Source organism: Chiloscyllium punctatum, chromosome 3 (genome assembly GCF_047496795.1).
Source record: "Chiloscyllium punctatum isolate Juve2018m chromosome 3, sChiPun1.3, whole genome shotgun sequence".
Classification (NCBI taxonomy): Eukaryota; Metazoa; Chordata; class Chondrichthyes; order Orectolobiformes; family Hemiscylliidae; genus Chiloscyllium; species Chiloscyllium punctatum.
The window spans coordinates 14,884,822-14,907,172 of record NC_092741.1 but is presented as its reverse complement, the minus strand read 5'-3'; the positions used below and the strand labels follow the sequence as shown (position 1 = coordinate 14,907,172).

Genomic DNA, 22,351 nt, shown 5'->3' with positions numbered 1-22,351 from the left:
CGCCTTGATTCAATTGCTTCTTTTTTGTATCTCTATCCATAATAAAAGATTTTCACCAGGATTCATTGGAAATAATCTGTTTTTTAGAAATAAAACTTCTTACAACAAGTGGCAAATATTGGTTAGACAATAGACAATAGATGCAGTATTTCTGCCCTTCGAGCCAGCACCACCATTCATTATGATCATAGCTGATCATCCTCAATCAGTATCCTGTTCCTGCCTTACCCCATAACCCTTGATTCCACTATCCCTAAGAGCTCTATCCAACTCTTTCTTGAAAGTATCCAGAGACTTGACCTCCACAGCCTTCTGGGGCAGAGCATTCCATACACCCACCACTTTCTGGGTGAAGAAGTTTCTTCTCAACTATTTTCTAAGTGGCCTCCCCCTTATTTTTAAACTGTGCCTTCTGGTTCGGGACTCACCCATCAGTGGAAACATGCTTCCTGCCTCCAGAGTGTCTAATTCTTTAATAATCTTATATGTCGCAATCATATCCCCTCTCACCTTCTAAGCTCAAGCATATACAAGCCCAGTTGCTCTAATCTTTCAGCGTAAGATAGTCCCGCCATTCCAGGAATTGACTTCTTGAACCTACGCTGCACTCCCTCAATAGCCAGAATGTCTTTCCTCAAATTTGGAGACCAAAACTGCACACAATATTCCAGGTGCGGTCTCAACAGGGCCCTGTACAGCTGCAGAAGGACCTCATTGCTTCTATACTGAATTCCTCTTGTTATGAAGGCCAGCACGCTATTAGCTTTCTTAACTGCCTGCTGTACCTGTATGCTTGCTTTCATTGACTGATGGACAAGAATACCTAGATCTCGTTGTACTGACCCTTTACCTAACTTGGCTCCAGTTAGGTGGTAATCTGCCTTCCTGTTCTTGCCACCAAAGTGGATAACCACACATTTATCCACATTAAACTGCATCTGCCATGCATCCGTCCACTCACCTAGTCTGTCCAGGTCATCCTGTATTCTCCTAACATCGTCCTCATATTTCACCCTGCCACCCAGCTTTGTGTCATCAGCAAATTTGCGAATATTATTTTTAATACCTTCATCTAAATCATTAATGTACATTGTAAAAAGCTGCGGTCCCAGCACTGATCCCTGCGGCACACCTCTGGTCACTGCCTGCCATTCCGAAAGGGAGCCGTTTTTCACCACTCTTTGTTTCCTGTCAGCCAACCCATTTTCAATCCATGTCAGTATTTTGCCCTGAATACCATGTGCCCTAAGTTTGCTCACTAACCTCCTATGTGGGACGTTATCATAAGGCTTTCTGAAAATCCAGGTATACTGCATCCGCTAGATCTCCCTTGTCCATCTTCAGAGTTACATCCTCAAAAAATTCCAGGAGATCAGTTAAGCATGATTTCCCCTTCATAAATCCATGCTGACTCTGACCTATCCTGTTACTGCTATCCAGATGTGTTGTAATTTCGTCCTTTATAATTGACTCCAGCATCTTTCCCACCACTGACGTCAGACTAACTGGTCTATAATTCTCTGTGTTCTCTCTCCGTCCTATCTTAAAAAGTGGGACAACAGTAGCCACTCTCCAATCCGCAGGAACTGATCCTGAATCTATAGAACATTGGAAAATGATCACCAATGCATCCACGATTTCTACAGCCACCTCCTTCCGTACCCTGGGATGCAGACCATCAGGTCCTAGGGACTTATCAGCCTTCAGACCTAACAGTCTCTCCAACACCATTTCCTGCCTAATACAAATTCCCTTCAGTTTAGGTCCTTCAGACACTATTGCATCTGGGAGATTGCTCGTGTCTTCCCCAATGAAGACAGATCTAAAGTACCAATTCAACACTTCTGCCATTTCTTTGTTCCCCGTAACAAATTCACCCGTTTCTGTCTTCAATGGCCCAATTTTGGTCTTAACCATTTTTTTCCTCATCATATACCGAAAAAAGCCTTTACTATCCTCCTTTATATTTTTGGCCAGTTTACCTTCGTATCTTATATTTTCTTTGCGTATTTCCCTTTTAGTTATCTTCTGTTGTTCTTTAAAAGCTTCCCAGTCCTCCGATTTCCCACTCATCTTTGCTATGTTATACTTTTTTCCTTTTGTCTTTATATGGTCCTTAACTTCCCTCATCAGCCACGGCCACCCCTGCCTCCCCTTAGGATCTTTCTTTCTTTTTGGAATGAACTGATCCTGCATCTTCTGCATTATACCCAGAAATACCTGCCATTGTTGTTCCACTGCCATCCCTGCTAGGGTATTGCACCATTGAACTTTGGTCAGCTCCTCCCTCATAGCTCCATAGTTCCCCTTATTCAACTGAAATATTGTCACTTCCGATTCTACTCTCTCCCTTTCAAACTGCAGATTAAAGCTTATTGTAATGTGGTCACTACCTCCTAATGGCTTCTTCACTTCGAGGTCCCTGATCAAATCCGGTTCATTGCACAACACCAGATCCAGAATTACATTCTCTCTGGTAGGCTCCAGCACAAGCTGTTTTAAGAATCCATCTTGGAGGCACTCCACAAACTCCCTTTCTTGGGGTCCAGTACCATCTTGATTCTCCCAGTCTACCTGCATGTTAAAATCCCCCATAACAATTGTAGTAATATCTTTGCGACAGGCCAATTTCAGCTCCTTATTCAACTTACACACTACATCCAGGCTACTGTTTGGGGGCCTGTAGATAACTCCCATCAGGGTCTTTCTACCCTTAGAATTTCTCAGCTCTATCCATACTGACTCTACATCCCCTGATTCTAGGTCACCACGCGCAAGGGACTGAATATCATTCCTTACCAACAGGGCCACCCCACCCCCTCTGCCAGTCAGTCTCTCCTTATGATAGCACATATAGCCTTGAATATTCATTTCCCAGGCCCTGTCCACTTGAAGCCACGTCTGTTATCCCCACATCATCATAATTGCCAATTTCCAAATGAGCCTCAAGCTCATCCACCTTATTTCTAATGCTTCGTGCATTCATATATAATATTTTTAATTTGTTACTCCCCTCACCCTTCCTATCAATCCCTATTTCACTTGACCTATTTCACTTCCAGCTATAATCTGGAATTAATCTTTTTCCTTTTAATCCCGACATAGACACAATCACATAATGCATTAAAACCAAAGCCTTTATAGACATTATGTATTTTTACAACAGCACATGTGGAAAACAATTCCTGTTGGCCAATAGCTGGAAGCAAATGATAGAATGTGATGACTTCTTATGGTCCACAGTATTCTGTCAATAAAATCAAATTGCTAACCATAGGCTCATGGTGGGATCTCAGTTATGGTTGCAATGTCTTTGGAAATTTGCTGCAGTACAGATTTTCAGATTTACAATGTAGTCAGGAATATTAGTATTTGAAAAATTATTAAGTACCCAGAAACATCTTCTGATAAAAGAATTCCGGGAGTGGCACTTACAATATCTTAGGTCTGTAAAATTAAAACTAGGTCCAGAAAGGGTTAATGGGCAACAATTAATATAGAAACACTTAAGACTTTTCAAAACTCTGTAACTAAGCTCCATGAGCCCGATACATTACATCATTGAAAGTTTTGCTTGATTTTACCATAGTGAGGTGTTTAATTTCTGTAAACAGTAGGTGTCTTACTAGGTGCACATATTAAACCGTTGACCAGGAAACTTGCCACCTCTTAATTCAAATAGAGATGCTCTGTTTCCCACTACTACTATTTTCAGTTTAGTAAGAAAATGTAACCATTTTCAGAAATCTACTTACTGTCTTGAGCAATGAAGTCAACTCTTCGATGGCTGAATTCACATCAGAGAAGAATTTGTCAAGTGTTATTGATGACCAATTCAGTGAGGCAGCTCCCTGTCTCAGAACAGATTCAATCTAAAGGAAAAGAAACAATAAATCATGAACACAAAATTGTAATTATTATGAAATTGTTACAAAACCGCCATCATTGATACTAGGTTTGGTTTTTCTCTATCGCTTTAAGGTTATACAACATACACATAGAGCCAAAGTGTAATTACTCCCTCTTGAAAAAGCAGTGGAAGCTATGACAGAAGGGGTAGGTAATCATGTATGATGGCAGTGGAGAGATATTTTTCACCTTCCTGCCATGACAAGGGTGACAAGGCCCAAGACTGAGTTTCTCACTTTGTTATCAATTGAGGTCCCTAAATGATAAATTGAGTAGTTTCACAGCCTTTACCCACTCGTGCTCCAATTACTTCAACTCCAAGTGAAATGAGGAAGTGTTAGTCTACTTGACTGGTAAACTGTCAGCTTGGAAGGGAGTGACCTCTCAATCTGCACTAATTTGCATAAAACCAAGGGACTGGAGCATGGGTGCAAATAGCTACCTCCCTGTCCTCACGTTTGACACCTCCAATGCCTTTCCCCAAAATAATTTCCACCCCCAGAAACTTCCCATCCCTCCAAATACAACCTATCATTTTCAGCCTCTGACTAGCAGCTGCTCCAGGCTGGTGAGTCTTCCCAATCTGGAGTTATAATTCTGTCAGAAAGCCCACCACCAACTAATTGCTTGACTGTATATTGGAAAATCCATCACGCTTTCTTACCTCCATAGGCCATGGGTTTCCCTCATGGAAACTCTCCCACTTTCAATCGTAGTCTGAAGATGGGAAACTCACAGCCATAGTTTATTAGTTTTATTAAAGACAGCAAATTATGTATTTCTCAGGGATATTAGGATTAATGTGACCAATCGTCACAATGGCTCAGTGGTTAGCACTGCTGCCTCACAGCACCAGGGTCCCAGGTTTGATTCCAGCCTTGAGCAACTGTCTGTGTGAAGTTTGCACATTTTCCCTGTGTCTGCGTGGGTTTCCTCCGAGTGCTCCGGTTTCCTCCCCCAATCCAAAGACGTGCAGGTTTGGTGAATTGGCCATGCTAAATTGTCCATAGTGTGAGGTGCATTAGTCGGAGGGAAATAGGTCTGGGTGGGTTACTCTTCAGATTTGTTGGACTGAAGGTCTTGTTTCCACAGTGTAGGGAATCTAAACTAATCAACGCCTATTTACCAATGATAATTTTTCAGTTTTTTGCTTGGGTCACCAAGTTGTAAGTTCAAGTACTAACTCGCACTTCAAAAATATTTTTAGCATTCTGTTTTCTCTGACTTCACTTCAAATTAATTAATTGTATCTGAGGTATTTTAGATGCTTTTGAGGTTGAAAATTTATGCCTTTCTTGCCTTTTTCATAACTTCCAAATATATGGATAGGAAAGGTTTAGAAGGGTATGAGCCAAGTGCAGGGAAATGGGGTTATTGTGGATGGACATTTTGGTCAGCATGGAACAGGTTGGGCTGAAGGGCCTATGTCTGTGCTGCAGGACTCTATGACTCAAATAAATTTTAGATGCAGTTAATTCATTTGGTTACTACACAATATAGTCACCACATTCACCAGTGAACTATTGAGGTGTGATGACAGAAAATGGAGCAACATTTGATCAAGTGCAACAACAAGTAGCACAAAAGTAAATACAAAGGAACCTTGGTTATCCAACGGACATGGGCAGGGAGTATTCGAATAAACGAATGTTCAGATAAACAAATGCCAGATAACACAATTTAGCTAAGCAACAGGACCTTGCAATCTTGCTGGATAATCTGAAATTCAAATAATCGAATGCCAGATAATCAAGGTTCCACTGTAATATAAAGGGGACAAACAGGCCACTTGTTGGAGTCATATTCAGAAGAGTAAAAGATAGTTGCGGTTGTAGGAGACCAAGCAACTCAACCCCAGGACATTGCTGCAGTAGGAGATCACATGGGTTGCATAAAAACTCCAGAAATTGCCACACTCCTAGCCAAGCTGATCCAGTACAACTACAAGACTGACATCTACCTGACAATATGGAAAATTGCCCAGATAAGTCCTGCACACGAGTCCAACCCAGTCAATTACTGGTCCTTCAGTCTCCTCATGATCATCAGTAAACTGATCAAAGGTGTAATCAACAGAGGTAACAACCTCCTCACTGATGCCCAGTTCAGTGAGAGCCACTCAGCTCCTGACCTCATTACAACCTGGGTTCAAATATGGACAAAAGAACTGAATTCCAGGGATGAGGTGAAAGTGACAGCCCTTAACATCAAGGTTGCATTTGACCAAGTGTGGCATCAAGCATCCCTAGAAAAACTGTAACCAATGGGAAGTTGGAGTCATAACTGGCACATATGATGATGGTTGTGGTTGTTGTAAGTCAGTCATCATAGCTCGAGGACATCTCTGTATAAGTCCCTTACAGGAGTGTCCTCGGCTCAAGCAACTTCAGCTGCTTCATCCATGACTTTCCTTCCACCTTAAGGCCAGAGATGTGGTTGTTTGCTGATGACTGCACAACCTCCTCACTGATGCCCAGTTCAGTGAGGGCCACTCAGCTCCTGACCTCATTACTACCTTGGTTCAAATATGCAGCCAGGCAGCACACCAGCTCTCCCTCCTCATCCATTCACCCCACAATGCACCTTATTCCTCATCCTCTCCCTCTTCACCTCATTCTGCCTGCACCCTTTCCCACTTCCCCACCCCACTCCCCAGCCCACCTCCCCCTAATCTCCTTTCTCACCCACACTCACTTCCCTCCACCACACCACATTCAAACCCTCCCATCACATGCCATCACTCTTCCCCCCTCCACCTCGGGATCACCCCAAAAACCAACCCCCAAGCCTTGCCACATATTACTATCCTGCCTGACCCTGAACTCTCTGAGGCCAAATGGTTTGTCCTCAGGAAAGGGCTCACGCTCATACTCCTCCGCCCAAACATCAACGAATTCCAAACCTGCCACCATGTGGAGCACTTCTTCCGCCGCCTCTGCTCCATGTCCTCCATCTTTTCAGTAACGTCCAGTTGCCCGGCCCCCAGCACTTTATCTTCATTATGGACATGAAGCTCTTATACACGCTCATACCCAACAAGGATGGCCTCCAGGTCCTCTGCTTCTTCCTTTGCAACAGACCCATCCAGTCCCCCTCCAGCAATCGCCTCCTCAGATTCGTCGAACTGGTACTCACCCTCAACAACTTTTCCTTCAACTCCTCCCATTTTCTCCAAATCTAGGGGGTGGCCATGGGCACCCGGAAGGGCCCCAACTACGCCTGCCTCTTTGTCAGCTATTTCGAACGGTCCCTCTTCAGTACCTGCATACCACTGTGCTCCAAGTCTTCTGCCATTACATCAATGACTACATCAGTGCAGCATCCGGCACCCAGGCTGAACTGGAGCAGTTCATCGACCTGTCCTAAAGCTTCCAGTCGCCGTCAAAATCACTTGGTCTAGCTTGCACACTTCCCTCCCCTTTCTTGACCTCTCCATTTCCATCTCCAGATGGACATTTACTATCAAACCCACAGACTCCCATTCTACCTGGATTACTCCTCCGCTCACCGTGTAGCCTGCAAGAATTTCACCCTATTCTCCCAATTTCTCCACCTCAGCCGCATCTGCTCAGACAAGGAGACATTCCATTCCCAGGTATCCCAGATGTACACTTATTTTGAACAACGTGCTTTTCTTCTATCTGTCATCCAGACAGCCCTCCGCTGCACTACCTCCATTCCCCATTCTGCTGCTCTAAACCCTCCCCTCTGCACGCAATAAAGTCAAAGTCCCCTTGTCCTGACCTAACACCCCACCAGTCTCCACATCCAATGCAGCATCCTTAAACATTTCCACCAATTCCAACTAGACCCTACAACCAAGATCATCTTCCCCTCCCCACCCTTCTCTGCCTTCCGCAAGGACCATTTTCTTAAACAATCCTTAGTTTGCTCCACTCTCCCAACCAATCCCCCTGAACCCCCAAGTACCTTCCCGCAACTGGAAGAAATATAAAACCTGCTGATACACCACCCTCCTCCCCTCCGTCCAGGGCCTCAAACAGTCCTTCCAGGTGAGACGGAGGTTCACCTGCCTCTCTTTCAACCTAGTTTGCTGCATCAGGTGCTACCCCGATGTGGTCTTCGCTAAACTTAGGAAACAGCATCTCAGCCGGGCCTGCAGGGGCTGACGGGACCTTCGAGTCATCACGCATTTTAATTCCCCTTCCCACTCCCTTTCCGACATGACCACCCTTGGCCTCCTCTATTGCCACAATCAACCAAACCACAACTTGGAGGACAAACACCTCATCTTCTGCCAGGGCATCTTACAGCCTGGAGGACTCAACACTGAGTTCTCCAATTTCAAATAACCTTCCTTCCCATCCCTCAACTCCCTTTCCAGCCTCTCCTCCTCCCTTCCACTCCTCCCTACCACTAACTGGATTCATTCCTCCCATTGACCAACCAGGTCGTATCTTCAACGTGTCTTCACCTATCCTCTTTCACCATCCTGCTCCCGCCAACCCCTTTATCTGCAGCTCCCCTTACACCCATCCCCAGTCCTGAAGAAGGGTTACAGCCGAAACATCGACTTCTCCACTTCCTGATGCTGCCTGGCTTGCTGTGTTCTTCCAGCCTCCTGCCGGTCTAGTTTAGATTCCGGCATCTGCAGTTTTTTTTTGACTCTAAGGAACTAAAGGGTGGCAGGGTAGCACCGCTGATCCAGGATGGAATAAGAACAATGACCTTGAATTGGAATACATAGAATCCATACGGATGGACATAACAAATAAAAGAAAGGCAAGAAAACATAGGTAGGAGTAGTTTATAGGCTCCCTAACATTAGCTATATGGTAGGACAGAGAATAAATCATGAGATAATGGTATGCATTAGAGTAATACAGATGTACAGCACGGAAGAGATCCAAACAGATCAAGGGTCAAACTTTAAATCAGAATTATTCAAGTAAGTTATGGACAGCTTGGCAATAAAACAATTCAAATCCACTGGTCATAGGTCTCCAGTCTGAAAAACAACCCTCCACCACCACCCTCTGTCTTCTACCTTTGAGCCAGTCTGTATCCAAATTGCTAGTTTCCCTGTATTCCATGAGGTCTAACCTTGCTGATCAGTCTGCCTGGGGAACCTTGTCAAATGCCTTACTGAAGTTCAAATAGATCATGTCTACCTCTCTGCCCTTATCATTTATATAAATGATTTGGATGTGAGCATAAGAGGTATAGTTAGTAAGTTTGCAGATTACACCAAAATTGGAGGTGTAGTGGACAGCGAAGAAAGCTAGCTCAGATTACAATGGGATCTTGATCAGATGGGCCAATGGGCTGAGAAGTGGCAGATGGAGTTTAATTTAGATGAATGTGAGGTGCTGAATTTTGGGAATGCAAATCTTAGCAGGACTTATACACTTCATGCTGAAAATGCGTTGCTGGAAAAGCGGAGCAGGTCAGGCAGCATCCAAGGAGCAGGCGAATCGACGTTTCGGGCATCAGCCCTTCTTCAGGATTCCTGAAGAAGGGCTGATGCCCAAAACGTCGATTCTCCTGTTCCTTGGATGCTGTCTGACCTGCTGCGCTTTTCCAGCAACACATTTTCAGTTCTGACCTCCAGTATCTGCAGTCCTCACTTTCTCCTTATACACTTAATGATAAGGTTCTACGGAGTGTTGCTGAACAAAGAGACTTTGGAGTGCAGGTTCATAGCTCCTTGAAAGTGGAGTCACAGGTAGGTAGGATAGTGAAGAAGGCATTTTAAATGCTTTCCTTTATTGGTCAGAGTATTGACTGCAGGAGTTGGGAGGTCATGTTGAGGCTGTACAGGGCATTGGTTAGGCCACTGTTGGAATATTGCATACAGTTCTGGTCTCCTTCCTATTGGAAGGATGTTGTGAAACTTGAAATGGTTCAGAAATGATTTACAAGGATGTTGCCAAGGTTGGAGCATTTCAGCTGTGGGGAGAGGCTGAATATGCTAGGGCTGTTTTCCCTACAGAGTTGGAGTCTGCGGGGTGACCTTATCGAGGTTTATGAGGGGCACAGATAGGATAAATAGAGAAATGCTTTTCCCTGAGGTGGGGGAGTCCAGAACTAGAGGGCATAGGCTTAGGGTGAGAGAGGAAAGATATAAAAGAGACCTAAGGTGCAACTTTTTTATGCAGAGGGTTGTACATGTATTGAATGAGCTGCCAGAGGAAGTTGTAGAGGCTAGTACAATTGCAACATTTAAAAGGTATCTGGATGGGTATATGGATAGGAAGGGTTTAGAGGGATATGGGCCAGGTGCTGGCAGGTACAACTAGATTGGGTTGGGATATCTGGTCGGTATGGATGAGTTGGACTGAAGGGTCTGTTTCCGTGCTGTACATCTCTGTGACTCTATGACTCTACTGCATAATGAATGTATGTTACAAAGGCAGTACATTAATCATGGATGACTTTAACCTTCATGTTGATTAGGATAATCAGATTGGCAGAGGAAATCATGAGGAAGAATTCATAACGTGAATCTGGGAAAGTTTCCTGGAATGATATTTTGTAGATCAGATCAGGCATCAGGCTATTTTGGATATGGTGATGCACAATGAGGCAGGTTTAAAATAATGTCACAGTAGAAGATCCCCTCAGAAACAGTGGCCATAGCATATTAGAATATAGCATTCACTTTGAGAGGGAAGGACTTGGGTCTGGCACAACTGTTCTAAGCTTTAATAAAGGAATGAGGGTAGAGCTAGCTGGAGTGGACTGAGAAGTGAATTTAGTAGCAAATGCAATTAAGGATCAATGGCTGGTCTAAGAAAATAGTTCACGGCTCATAGTGAAAACATATTCCAGTGAGGAAGAGGGATACCAGGAAGGGGATAATCCGACAAATGAGGTATGGGAAAGCAATGGATTGAAAGAAAAAGAAAATACATTGTTGCAAAGACTAGTTGCTGGCCAGGGGATTGGGAAAGCTTTAAAGATGAACAAAAGACTATCAAGAAAAAGAAGAAAATAAGCTTTGAGGGGAAACTTACAAGTCATATCAAGATGGACAGCAAGTCCATCTTTTAAAATATGAAAAGGAAGAGCGAAGTCAAATAAAAACTGAAAGAACTGCGGATGCTGTAAATCAGAAACAAACACAGAAAATGCTGGAAAAGCTCAGCAGTTCTGGCAGCATATGTGGAGAGAAATCAGTCAAGTTTTACATCAAGTGACCTTTCCTCAGAACTGTTCTGAGAAAAGGTCACTCAACCTGAAATGTTAACCCTGTTGCTGTTGAAGAGAGAAGCCAAGGTACAGAGTCCTTCAGGGAAAGAGGCTGGGGAAATAATAATAGGGAAATCAGAAATTGGCAAAGTTCAATAAATAATTTGCATTAGTCTTTAAGTAGAAAACACTAATATTAAAATTATTAAATGTTCAAGGGGTAAAAGGAGGAGAGGAAATAAATACAATAACTATTTTTAGAGAAATGTGGCACAAAAACTAACGGGGTCTAGTAATAAGCCCCCTAGGTTTGATGGGATGCATCCGAGGATATTAATGAAAGCAGCTACAGAGATACTGGATGCACAGATAATAATCTTCTAGATCATCTTAAATTCTGGAAATATCCGGAGAGGTTGGAAAAATGCCAATGTAACATTGAAATAAAGCAAAGAACTGCAGGCGCTGAAGATCCAAATCAAAAAAACAGAAATGTTGATTGGGCATCAGTCACCTTAATTTCTTTGCGCTCCAGGATACATGAACACCAACTAGCCACAAAACAACATGGCCCACTCTTACTAGTATCCTTCCATACAGATAAGGAAGGACACTACTTTGACTGGGACAACACATCCATCTTAGGACAAGCCAAACAGAGACATGCACGAGAATTCCTAGAAGCATGGCATTCCAACAGGAACTCTATCAACGAACACATCGAGTTAGACCCTATCTACCACCCTCTGAGAAAAAGAACAGGAAATGACATCACCACAGGAAATGACATCATCAACCCAAAGAAACCCAAACATATAAATAGAAAGCAGGAATCATGTACACTGCTTTGCCTGAGGCCCACTGAAGATGTTACTTAGTAGGGTGACGAAACATCAGGAAATGAACCTCCCAGCTCAGCGAGCAAGCCTACATCCATTTTTCTCAATGACCACACAACTTGGTATTAGGACCCCATCTATTCATAATTCATGTTAATGAGTTAGATGAGAGAAATAAATATATTATCTCAAAATTTGTAGGTGACACAAAGCTGGGTGGAAGGGTGAGCTGTGAGGAGGATGCATAGATGTTGGTGTGTGAATTGGACAGGCTCAGTGAGTGAGCAAATATATGTCAGAAGTTGTTTCATGTGAATAAATGTGTGGTTTGATTATCTACTCAGGCAGCAAAATAGAAAGCAACGTTATTATTTGAATGGCTGTAAATTGAGCGAGGGGAATGTTTGATAACACATGGGTGTCCTTGTGCACCAGTTGCTGACAATAGTTGTGCAGGTAGTAAAGAAGACAAACATTACATTGGTCTTTATAGTGATAAGATTTGAGTACAGGAACAAAGACGTTTTGCTCCAATAATACAATGCATGATGAGGCCACTTCTGAAATAGTGTGTGCAGGTTTGGTCTCCTTATCTTAGGAAGGATGTCTGTACTATAGAGGATGTGCAGTGAAGGTTTACCAAATTAATTCCTGGGATGGCAGAACTGACGTACATGGAGACACTGACTCAGTTAGGATTGTATTCACTGGATTTTAGAAGAGTGAAACTGATAAAATTCTAACAGGGATAGACAGGTTAGATGCAAGAAGGATATTCACAATGGTGGAGGAGTCTAGAACCAGGGGTCATAGTTTAAGGATAAGGGGTAAACCTTTTAGGACTGAGATGAGGAAAGACTTTTTCACCCAGACAGTGATGAGCATGTGGAATTCACTACCACATCGAGGAACTGAGGCCAAAGCCTTATAAGTTTTCAAAAAGGAAGTACACATAGCTCTTGAGGCTAAAAGGATCAAGGGATTTGGGGGAGGTCTTGAGCTGTATATTGAGGTTGATATGCTCATATTGAATGGTGGTGCAGTTATGTGAGGGCAAATGCCTCCTCTGCTCCTATCTTTTACCATTCTATGTTTTCCATACTGATCAAAAACCTATCCATCTCAGCCTTACCTATACACAAGGTCTCTGCCCTAGCAAGGAATGCCAAAGATTCTTAACCTCTGTAAGAAGAAAGTTCTCCTCATCTTAATTTTAAATTGGTGTTCGTTAATTCTGAGACTATGCACACTGTCCCTAGAGTCTCCCATGAGGAGAATCAATCTCTTGGCATTTGCTGCGTCAAGCCCCTCAAGAATCGTTGCCACAGAAAGCTGTTGGGCAACAGACCTTGTGTATAGGTAACCTCACAACATTTAAAAGAGTACTTTAATGTGTACTTGAAGTATCGTATCCTTCAAGGTTTTGGGTAAGTGGGACAAGTATAGATAGTATATTTCTTGGTACAAACTCAAAGGTTCGAAGTGTCTCTTCTGTACTGTATGATTTCTGTAACTGGTCATTGAAGACACATGAGCCATCAAATGCATCAGGTACAAAAGGGAGTTCCAGGAAGTAGAAGTCATGGCAGTTGACAGGGTAGTGGACAAACACCTCAAAAGTAGTGATAACGGTGACCACAGGTCAATGAAATATTAATCAAAAGGAACCCCTTCTTTTGATGAATTCCATATCATTGTGATATGACCATCTTACTGCCCACGTGTGCAGTCAATGGAACACTGCACCTGGAGGAAGCCAGCTATGTTCCAGAATCTTGTTGCTCAGGCATCAGCACAACTTCATCATTGGGAGACTAAATGCACTGGTTTAACCTTGCACAGAGAAGCTTTTCAATTCAGGGCCATAAAAGGAGTCCTTGTTAAGTGCGACACTGCCTGTATTGGAGTGCTGCTTGTTACTGGAGTTTGATGAGAATACCGAAAGGTCTTAAGACCACAAGATAGGAGCAGAATTAGCCCATTCAGCCCATCTCATCTGCTCAGCCATTAAATCGTGGCTGATGTTTCTCAATCTCATTCCTCTGTGTTCTTCCCATAACACTCGATTCCCTTACTACTCAAGCATCTATCTCTGTCTTAAACGCATTCAATAACTTGGCCCTCTGGCTGAAGAAATTCCTTCTTATCTCAGTTCTACAAGATCACCCCTTCATGCTAAGGCATTGCCCTTTTTGTCCTAGTCTCTCCTACGACTGGAAATTGAAATAACTCCATAAAAGCCTTCCTGTTTAGGCTGCAACATCCATCATGTCTATCTCAGATTCCAAGGTCTCTTCAATGGTCGGCAGGGTAGGGGGTGCAATCCAAGGGTTCCAACAATCTTTCCAGCTGTTCTGAGGGTCCAGGTATGCTATGTCCCTGCCCTGTTTGCGAGTTTACAACTTTCATGTGGTCCACATGCTTGTTCAGGACTGTACACAGGACCTGACCTTGCATTGACAATGCCTCTTATCCATGCAGGGCCATTTCTGTGGTTTCAGCACCAAACGTCATCCCCTGAAGTAAATTGTCTCTGTTGCTTAGAGGAGTCTTGTGTCCGGCATTGGTAAATCTGATGCCATTTCATCCTCCATGCCAGATCCAGGAAGATTAGTTTTAACCTGGTGCAGTCTTCTCCCGATCAGCAAATCTGCTGGAGCTATCCCTGTGGTTGTCTTAGGAACTGAGACAGTTTGGTATCAAGTGAAGCTGCATCCTGTTCTTTAAATTTACCTTCAAAATTTGGACTGCCCTTTCTGCTGGACCATTGGACGATGGATGGTATAGAGCTGTCCTTGTATGTGGAATGCCATTTGACTTTGGGAAATATTACCTGCTGGCAATTTTTTTCTTATTCATTTGTGGGACTTGGGCAACCCTGGCTGGCCAGCATTGATAGCCCATCTCTATTTGCCCTTGAAAAGGTGGTGGTGAGCTGCCTTCTTGAATTGCAGCAATCCACTTTCTTTGGGTTGACCCACAACACTGGTAGGGAGGGATTTCCAGGATTTTGACCCAACAATTGTGAAGGAATGGTAGTAAATTTCGAAGTCATGGTGATAAGTGACTTGGAGGGAAATTTGCAGATGGTGGTGTTCCCAAGTATCTGCTGCCCTTGTCCTCGTAGATGGAAGTGGTTGTGGGTTTGGACGGTGCTGTATAATGATCTTTGGTGAATTTCTGCAGTGCATGTTGTAGATAGTACACATTGCTGCTACAGAGCACCGGCGGTGGAGCAATTAAATGCTTGTAGATGTGGTGTCAATCAAGCGGATTGCTTTGTCCTGGATAGTGTCAAGCTTCTTGAATATTATTGGAGTTGCACCCATCCAGGCAACCGGAGAGTATTCCATCACAGTCCTGATTTGTGCCTTTTAGGTGATGGATAGACTTTGGAGTGTCAGGAGGTGAATTACTCGCCACAGTATCCCTGGTCTGTGACCTGGTCATGTAGCCACTATATTTATGTGGTCAGTCCGGTTGAGTTTCTTGTCAATGTTAACCCCAAGGATGCTGGAAAATCTCAGCAGTTCTGGCAGCATCTGTAAGGAGAGAAAAGAGCTGACGTTTCGAGTCTAACTGACCCTTTGTCAAAGCTAAAAAAAAGCGGAGAAAAAGGGAGGTATTTATACTAGGCTGAGAGAAGGTGAGTCATAGCTCCAGAAGCAAAGGTAGCAATAAAGAGGTTATAATGACAGTGCATAGAGAGATTATAGGGAATTAGGAGCCGTGAATGACCAAGGCTGAAACAGAGTTATGTGACAAAGTATGGGGGGGATGAGGGGGGGGATGGGTGAAGCAGAGGCAAAATGGAAAACAGGGGAGAAGGGTAGCAAAGGGGGAAGAGGAGAGGAAAAAGGTGATGAGAGAGTGGGGAGCAAGAGAAAGAGAGACAATCAAGAAATAAGAGTTACAGAACAGTGGAAAAAAAAAGATAAATAAAATAAATGAAATAAAAGTATTTAAAAATAAAACCATAGCACTGGTTTCAGCCTTGGTCATTCACAGCTCCTAATTCCCTATAATCTCTCTATGCACTGTCATTATAACCTCTTTATTGCTACCTTTGCTTCTGGAGCCACGACTCACCTTCTATCAGCCTAGTATAAATACCTCCCTATTTCTCCCCTTTTTTTAGCTTTGACAAAGGGTCAGTTAGACTCGAAACATCAGCTCTTTTCTCTCCTTACAGATGCTGCCAGACCTGCTGAGATTTTCCAGCATTTTCTCTTTTGGTTTCAGATTCCAGCATCTGTAGTAATTTGCTTGTAACCTCAAGGATATTGACAGTGGGGGAATTCAGTGATGGTAATACTGTTGAATGTCAAGAAGTGGTGGTTACAGTGTCTCTTACTGGTGATGGTCATTATCTGGCATTTGTGTGGCGTGAATATTATTTGCCACTTATCAGCCCAAACTTGGATGTTGTCCTGGTCTTATTGCATTTGAGCACAGACTGTTTCAGTATCTGAGGAGTTGAGAATGGTGCTGAACACTGCAATCATCGGCGATCATCCCCACTTCTGACTTTATGATAAGGGAAGCTCATTGATGAAGCAGCTGAAGATGGTTGTGCCTAGGACACTACCCTGAGGGACTTCTGCAGAGATTCCTGGAGCTGAGATGACTAACCCTCCATAACCTTAACCATCTTCCTTTGTGCCAGGTATAACTCTAATCAGCGGAGTGTCTGCCCCCTGATACACATTGATTCAAGTTTTGCCAGGGCTCCTTGAATGATATACTCGGTCAAATGTGGCCTTGATGTCAAGGGCTGTCACTCTCACTTCACCTCTGGAATTCAACTCTTTTGTCCATGTTTGAATCAAAGCCGTAATAAGATCAGAGGCTGAGTGACACTGGTGAAACTCAAACTGGCCATCACTGAGCAGGGTGTTGCTGAGCAGGTGCTGCTTGATAGCACTATTGATGACCCCTTCTAGCACTTTACTGATGATGGAGAGTAGACTGATTGGGTGGTAATTGGCTGGATTGGATTTGTCCTGATTTTTCTGGACAGGACATATCTGGGCAATTTTCCACATTGTCAGGTAGATGCTAATATTGTAACTGTCCTGGAAGAGCTTGACGAGCAGAGCGGCAAGTTCTGTAGCACACATCTTCAGTATTATTGTCAGAATGCTATCAGGGCTCATTGCCTTTCCAGTATCCAGAGCCTCCAGCTGTTTCTTGATATCACGTGGAGTGAACCAAATTGGCTGGAGACTGATATCAGTGATGCTGGGGACCACTGGAGGAGCCCAAAATGGATCATCCATTTGGCACTACTGACTGAAGATTTTTTCAAATGCCACAGCCTTATCTTTGCACTGATATGTTGGGCTCCTCCATCATTGAGGATGGAGCTATTTGTGGAGCCTCCTCCTCCTCCTCCAGTAAGTTGTTTAATTGTCCCATCATTTACGACTGGATATGGAAGATCTGATCCATTGGTTGTGGAATTGTTTAGCTCTATCTATCGCTTGCTGTTTATGCCGATGGCATGCAAGTAGTCCTGTTTGGTAGCTTCACCAACTTGACACTTCATTTTTAGGTATGCCTGATGCTGCTCCTGGCATGCCCTCCTGAGCACTCCATTGAACCAGGGTTGATCCCTTGGATTGATGGTAATGGTTGAGTGGGGGATATGCCAGGCCATGAGGTTGCAGATTGTGTTGGAGTACAGTTCTGCTACTGATCATGTCCCACAGCACCTCATGGATGCCGAGTCTTGAGCTGCTAGTTTGGTTCAAAATCTGTCCCATTTAGCATAGTGCCACACAACAGGATGGAGGTTGTTCTCAATGTGAAAGCGGGAGTTATTCTCCACAAGGACAGCGTGGTGGTCACGCTACCTATACTATCATGATCAGATGCTTCTGCAGCCAGCAGAGTTGCAAGGATGAGTTCAAGTATGTTTTTCCCTCTTGTTTCCCTCTTCCTTCACCACCTGCCACAGACCCAATCTAGCAGTTATATCTTTTCAGACCTGACCAGCTCAATCAGTAATGCTGCTGCCAAGCCACTCTTTGTGGTGGACATTGAAATCCCCCTCCCAGAGTACACTTTTACACTTGTCACTTCTTTTTTAGGTATGCCTGATGCTGCTCCTAGTATGGCCTCCTGCAATCTCCATTGAACCAGGGTTGATCCCCTGGTTGATCCCCTCAGTGTTTTTTCCAAGTATTGTTCAACATGGAGGAGCTGAAGGAGGACAGTATATGGGAACCAGTAAGAGGTTATTTACCCATGTTTCATCTAAAGCCATGAGACTTCATGGGCTTTAGAGTCGATGTCATGGACTCCCAGGGCAATTCCCTTCTGACTGCATACCATTGTACTGCCACCTCTGCTGGGTCTGTCCTGCCGGTGGGACAGGACATTTCGAGGGACGGTAATGTTGTGACTGGAATGTTACCTGTAAGGTATGATTCGGTAAGAATTACTATGTTGCTTGATTACTCTGTGACACAGCTCTCCCAATTTTGACACCAGCCCCCAGATGTTGGTAAGGGGGACTTTGCATGATTGACAGGGCTGTTTGTATTTTTGACGTTGTCTTTTCCGGTCCCAAGGTCAATGCCAGATGGTCTATCAGGTTTCATTACTTTGTTGTGACTTCCTAGCGACTGATACAACTGGCTGGCTTGCTAGGCCATTTCAAAGGGCAGTTGAAAGTCAACCACGTTGCTCTGGCTCTGGAGTCATATGTAGGCCAGACCAGATAAGGATGGCAGATGTCTTTCCCTAAAGGACATTAGTGAACCACTTGGGTTTTTCTGACAATTGACAATGATTTCATGGTCATCAGCAGACTCTTAATTTCAGATATTTTTTATTGAATTCAAATTCCACCATTTGCTGTGGCAGGATTCAAACCCAGGTCCCCAGAACATTGTTCTGGGTTTCTGTATTAACAGTTGAATGATTATACCACTAGGCCATCACCTCCCCATGAGGGCACATTGTCTGTGACCAATACTTCTGGGAGCAAAGATTGCTCACTGCTTTTCTATCTTCATCCATGTGTTTGAGGAATGAACTCTATACATATCCACTTTGAGTGGGAGTTTAAAATAACTCAGAACTTCGAGCTCATGGAAGGGCCAGCATAGTAGATGTGTAGCCAAGTCTAGGGTTTACCCGGCCATTCCCATGAACAGAAGCTGTTAACTGCAAGTTTTCTGCTTGTTGGCACTCTGGGCACTGCCCCACAATGCAGCTGTGTCTATATCCAGTCCTGGCCGCCTGACATAATATCTCACCAACATCTTCATTTGGACACCCCTGGATGATCCTGCTGGAGTTCAGTCAGTACCTGGTGGCGATCTTTGCTTGGGAGAATCACTCTTGCTTCTCACAATAAAATGCCTTCCTCCATTTTGATCTGGTCTTGCTGGCTCCATAAAGGTATCAATTTAGGTTGTGATGGCCGATTAGGAGGAAATGAGGACGGCAGATGCTGGAGATCAGAGTTGAAGAGTGTGGTGTTACACAGGTACAGTAGGTTTCCCATATCACCACCAGATGTTTTAGTTTTGCCAGGACCAGATCCTTTTGCTTCCACAATCTGATATTGTCAGTGGTGATCGGAAGGGTGTCCAAAAATCTTGAAACCAGAACAGGCTCTTCCGGTGATGGCACTACCAGTAGTGTATCTGCCAGCGGCAGGCGGCTCAAGGCATCTGCATTTGCTAATTGATCTCCTGGACAGTGTTCCAACTTGTAATTGTACACATTTAGAATGAGATCCCATCACTGAATTCGACTTGGAACAATGGGCTGCACGGTCTTGTTCTCTTTGAAGAGGCCTCACAGGGGTTTGTGGTCTGTTACTGTTACAAATCTATATCCATAAAGGTGCTGGTGGAACTTTCTCACATGAGAAATGACCGCCAAACCTTCCTTCTCTATCTGTATGTATATGTACTCTGCATCAGCCAAAGTATGGGAAGCAAATCTGCATTGCTTTCCTCTCCAATGGGCCATTTGTGAGTCAACACTACCCCGATGCCATATGGGGAGGCTTTGCATGGCTGCACCAGAGCTCGCTTGGAATCATAGTGTGCTGTTTCTTCACTTCCCTAAAGACTACGTTTTGGCTACGAGATCATTTCGAAGGCTGACCCTTTTTCAATAGCAGATGCAAGGGTGCCAGGATGGAGGCCTCAGTTATGTATGAATTTTCTATAATAATTCACCAATCCAAGGAAAGATTTAAACTCTGTTACAGATGTGAGAGCCGGGACACTTTTGATAACCCTCACTTTATCATCCAATGTGTGTATCCTGGTCTTGTCAACTTTGTAGCCAAGTAGTTCACTTGGGGTGCCTGGGACACACATATTTCCCTTCTAAGGCATATGCCTATCTTCAAGAAATGCTTAGAGACTCTGCCCAAGTTCTCTAAATGTTCTTTATTGGTCTTCCCTCTTATTGCACATCAACCAGACAAAAAAGTGTAGAACTTGTAAAATGCTCTGCATTGTCTGCTGAAAAATGGAACAGGCTGATTATACCTGAAATGGCAGTGACCTATTTGGTGTAAACCATTGATGGTATTAACTGTAGCATACTTCTGGGAATCCTCATCTAACCTCAATTGTAAGTACGCATGGCTCATGTCCAGCTTTGTGAAGGATCGCCCCATCTGCCAGCTTTGCAAGTCCTTTGTGCGAGGTATTGGGTATTCATCCGGCTGCAAGAAATGGTTCACTGTTTGTTTAAAATCCCCACAAAGTCAAACTGAACTGTTGGGCATCACAATTGGAATGATCGGTGCTGCCCATCCACAAACTGTATTGTTTGATGATTCCTTTGCTTTATAGCTTCCTCTTTCTATCTCAATTTTTCCACATCACGCAAATGGTACTGGGTGGGTCTTTCAGAATTGTGGAATTGTTTCCTAGTCAAGGTATAAGGTGGCCTTGACTTTCCTGACTTTCCTTGACTCCCCAGACCTTCCTGAAAAACCTCCCTGTATTTAATTAGGATTTCACTTAGGCAGACATTTTCCAGTTGAAAAATGTCAAATCAATCAAGGTGAACCTTTCTCAACTAATTTCCCCACATCAGGCTTAGGCCTAAACATTTTACTACAATTAATGGTAACTGAACAAGCTGATTCACACACGAGACTCAAATCAAAACCGCACACTTAATCTGTAAATGTTCCCTGGTATAGGTTCCCAGTCTAGCTAAGGTCTTATGCAAATTAAGGGTTGGAGTCCTAAATGAATTTTGTTAAAAACTGGTTGTGTAATCATTGTTACAGCCGCTACAGTATCATCCTCCATTAGAACTGTGTGACCATTTAACCCCCAGATATTTAGTTTGATTGCAACAAAACAGAAATTGCTGGAAAAGCTCAGTAGGTCTGGCAGTATCTGTGAAGCGAAATCAGAGTTAATGTTTTACGTCGATTGACCCTTCCTCAGAACATTTTTCTGAGAATGTGAGAAAATATTAACTCTGATTTCTCTCCACAGATGTTGCCAGATCTGCTGAGCTTTTCCAGCAATTTCTGTTTATGTTTCTGAGTTACAGCACCTGCAGTTCTTTTGGTTTTTATTTATTTTTATTGGTTCTGATTTGGATGTTCCTAAGCAATTTAGCTGTTCCAAAGCGGCTGTAGGTGGGCTTTCCAGGGTGTGCACTCTCCTGGATATTGGCCTGTGAGTTCTCTTATTCAATCCACATACTGACAGCAACTACAATAGCTTGCTAGCCAAAATCCTGAAGAAAATGTGAACTACTTGGCTGAGGCATGTCTGTTTTGGGGTTTTGCTATTGGCTGACATAGAGTCTATCTGTTCAGGATATGTGTATGAGGCTATGCAGTTGTTAGGGTTGGAGGATTTGAGCGATAGGGAGGGGTTGAATAGGCTAGGGCTGTTTTTCCTGGAGCATCGGAGGCTGAGGGGTGACCTTATAGAGGTTTATAAAATCATGAGGGGCATTAGTAGGATAGATAGAGAAAGTCTTTTCCCTGGGGTGTGGGAGTCCAGAACTAGAGGGCATAGGTTTAGGGCGAGATGGGAAAGATATAAAAGAGACCTAAGGGGAAACGTTTTCATGCAGAGGGTGGTACATGTATGGAACGAGCTCCCAAAGAAAGTGGTGGAGGCTAGCACAATTGCAACATTTAAAAGGCATCTGGATGGATATATGAATAGGAAGGATTTGGAGGGATATGGGCCGGGTGCTGGCAGGTACAACTAGATTGGGTTGGGATATATGGTCGGCATGGACAAGTTGGACGGAAGGGTCTGTTTCCGTGCCATACATCTCTATAACTCTATGACTCTAAGTGGTGCCCTGCATTTTCTAATAACAAAACCAGTTGTAGTACCTGTTTGAGGTCCAGGTAGGCTTGAGATAGTTGCTACATTTGCATAATTACATCATTAATCTCACATACCAAACAGTTTCCCGTCATCTCATTAAAGGGT

At 43.7% G+C, this 22,351-nt stretch overlaps 1 protein-coding gene across 1 annotated transcript in view; it reads right to left on the bottom strand.

Moving 5' to 3' along the window:
- The window catches only part of LOC140453953 (dynein axonemal heavy chain 8-like), a 1,210,036-nt gene that overhangs the window by 818,700 nt on the left and 368,985 nt on the right, over nt 1-22,351 (bottom strand). The window contains exon 21 of the mRNA XM_072548830.1: nt 3,756-3,872. Within this exon, the coding sequence (XP_072404931.1) occupies nt 3,756-3,872 (117 nt within the window). The remainder of the gene's footprint in view (nt 1-3,755; nt 3,873-22,351) is intronic.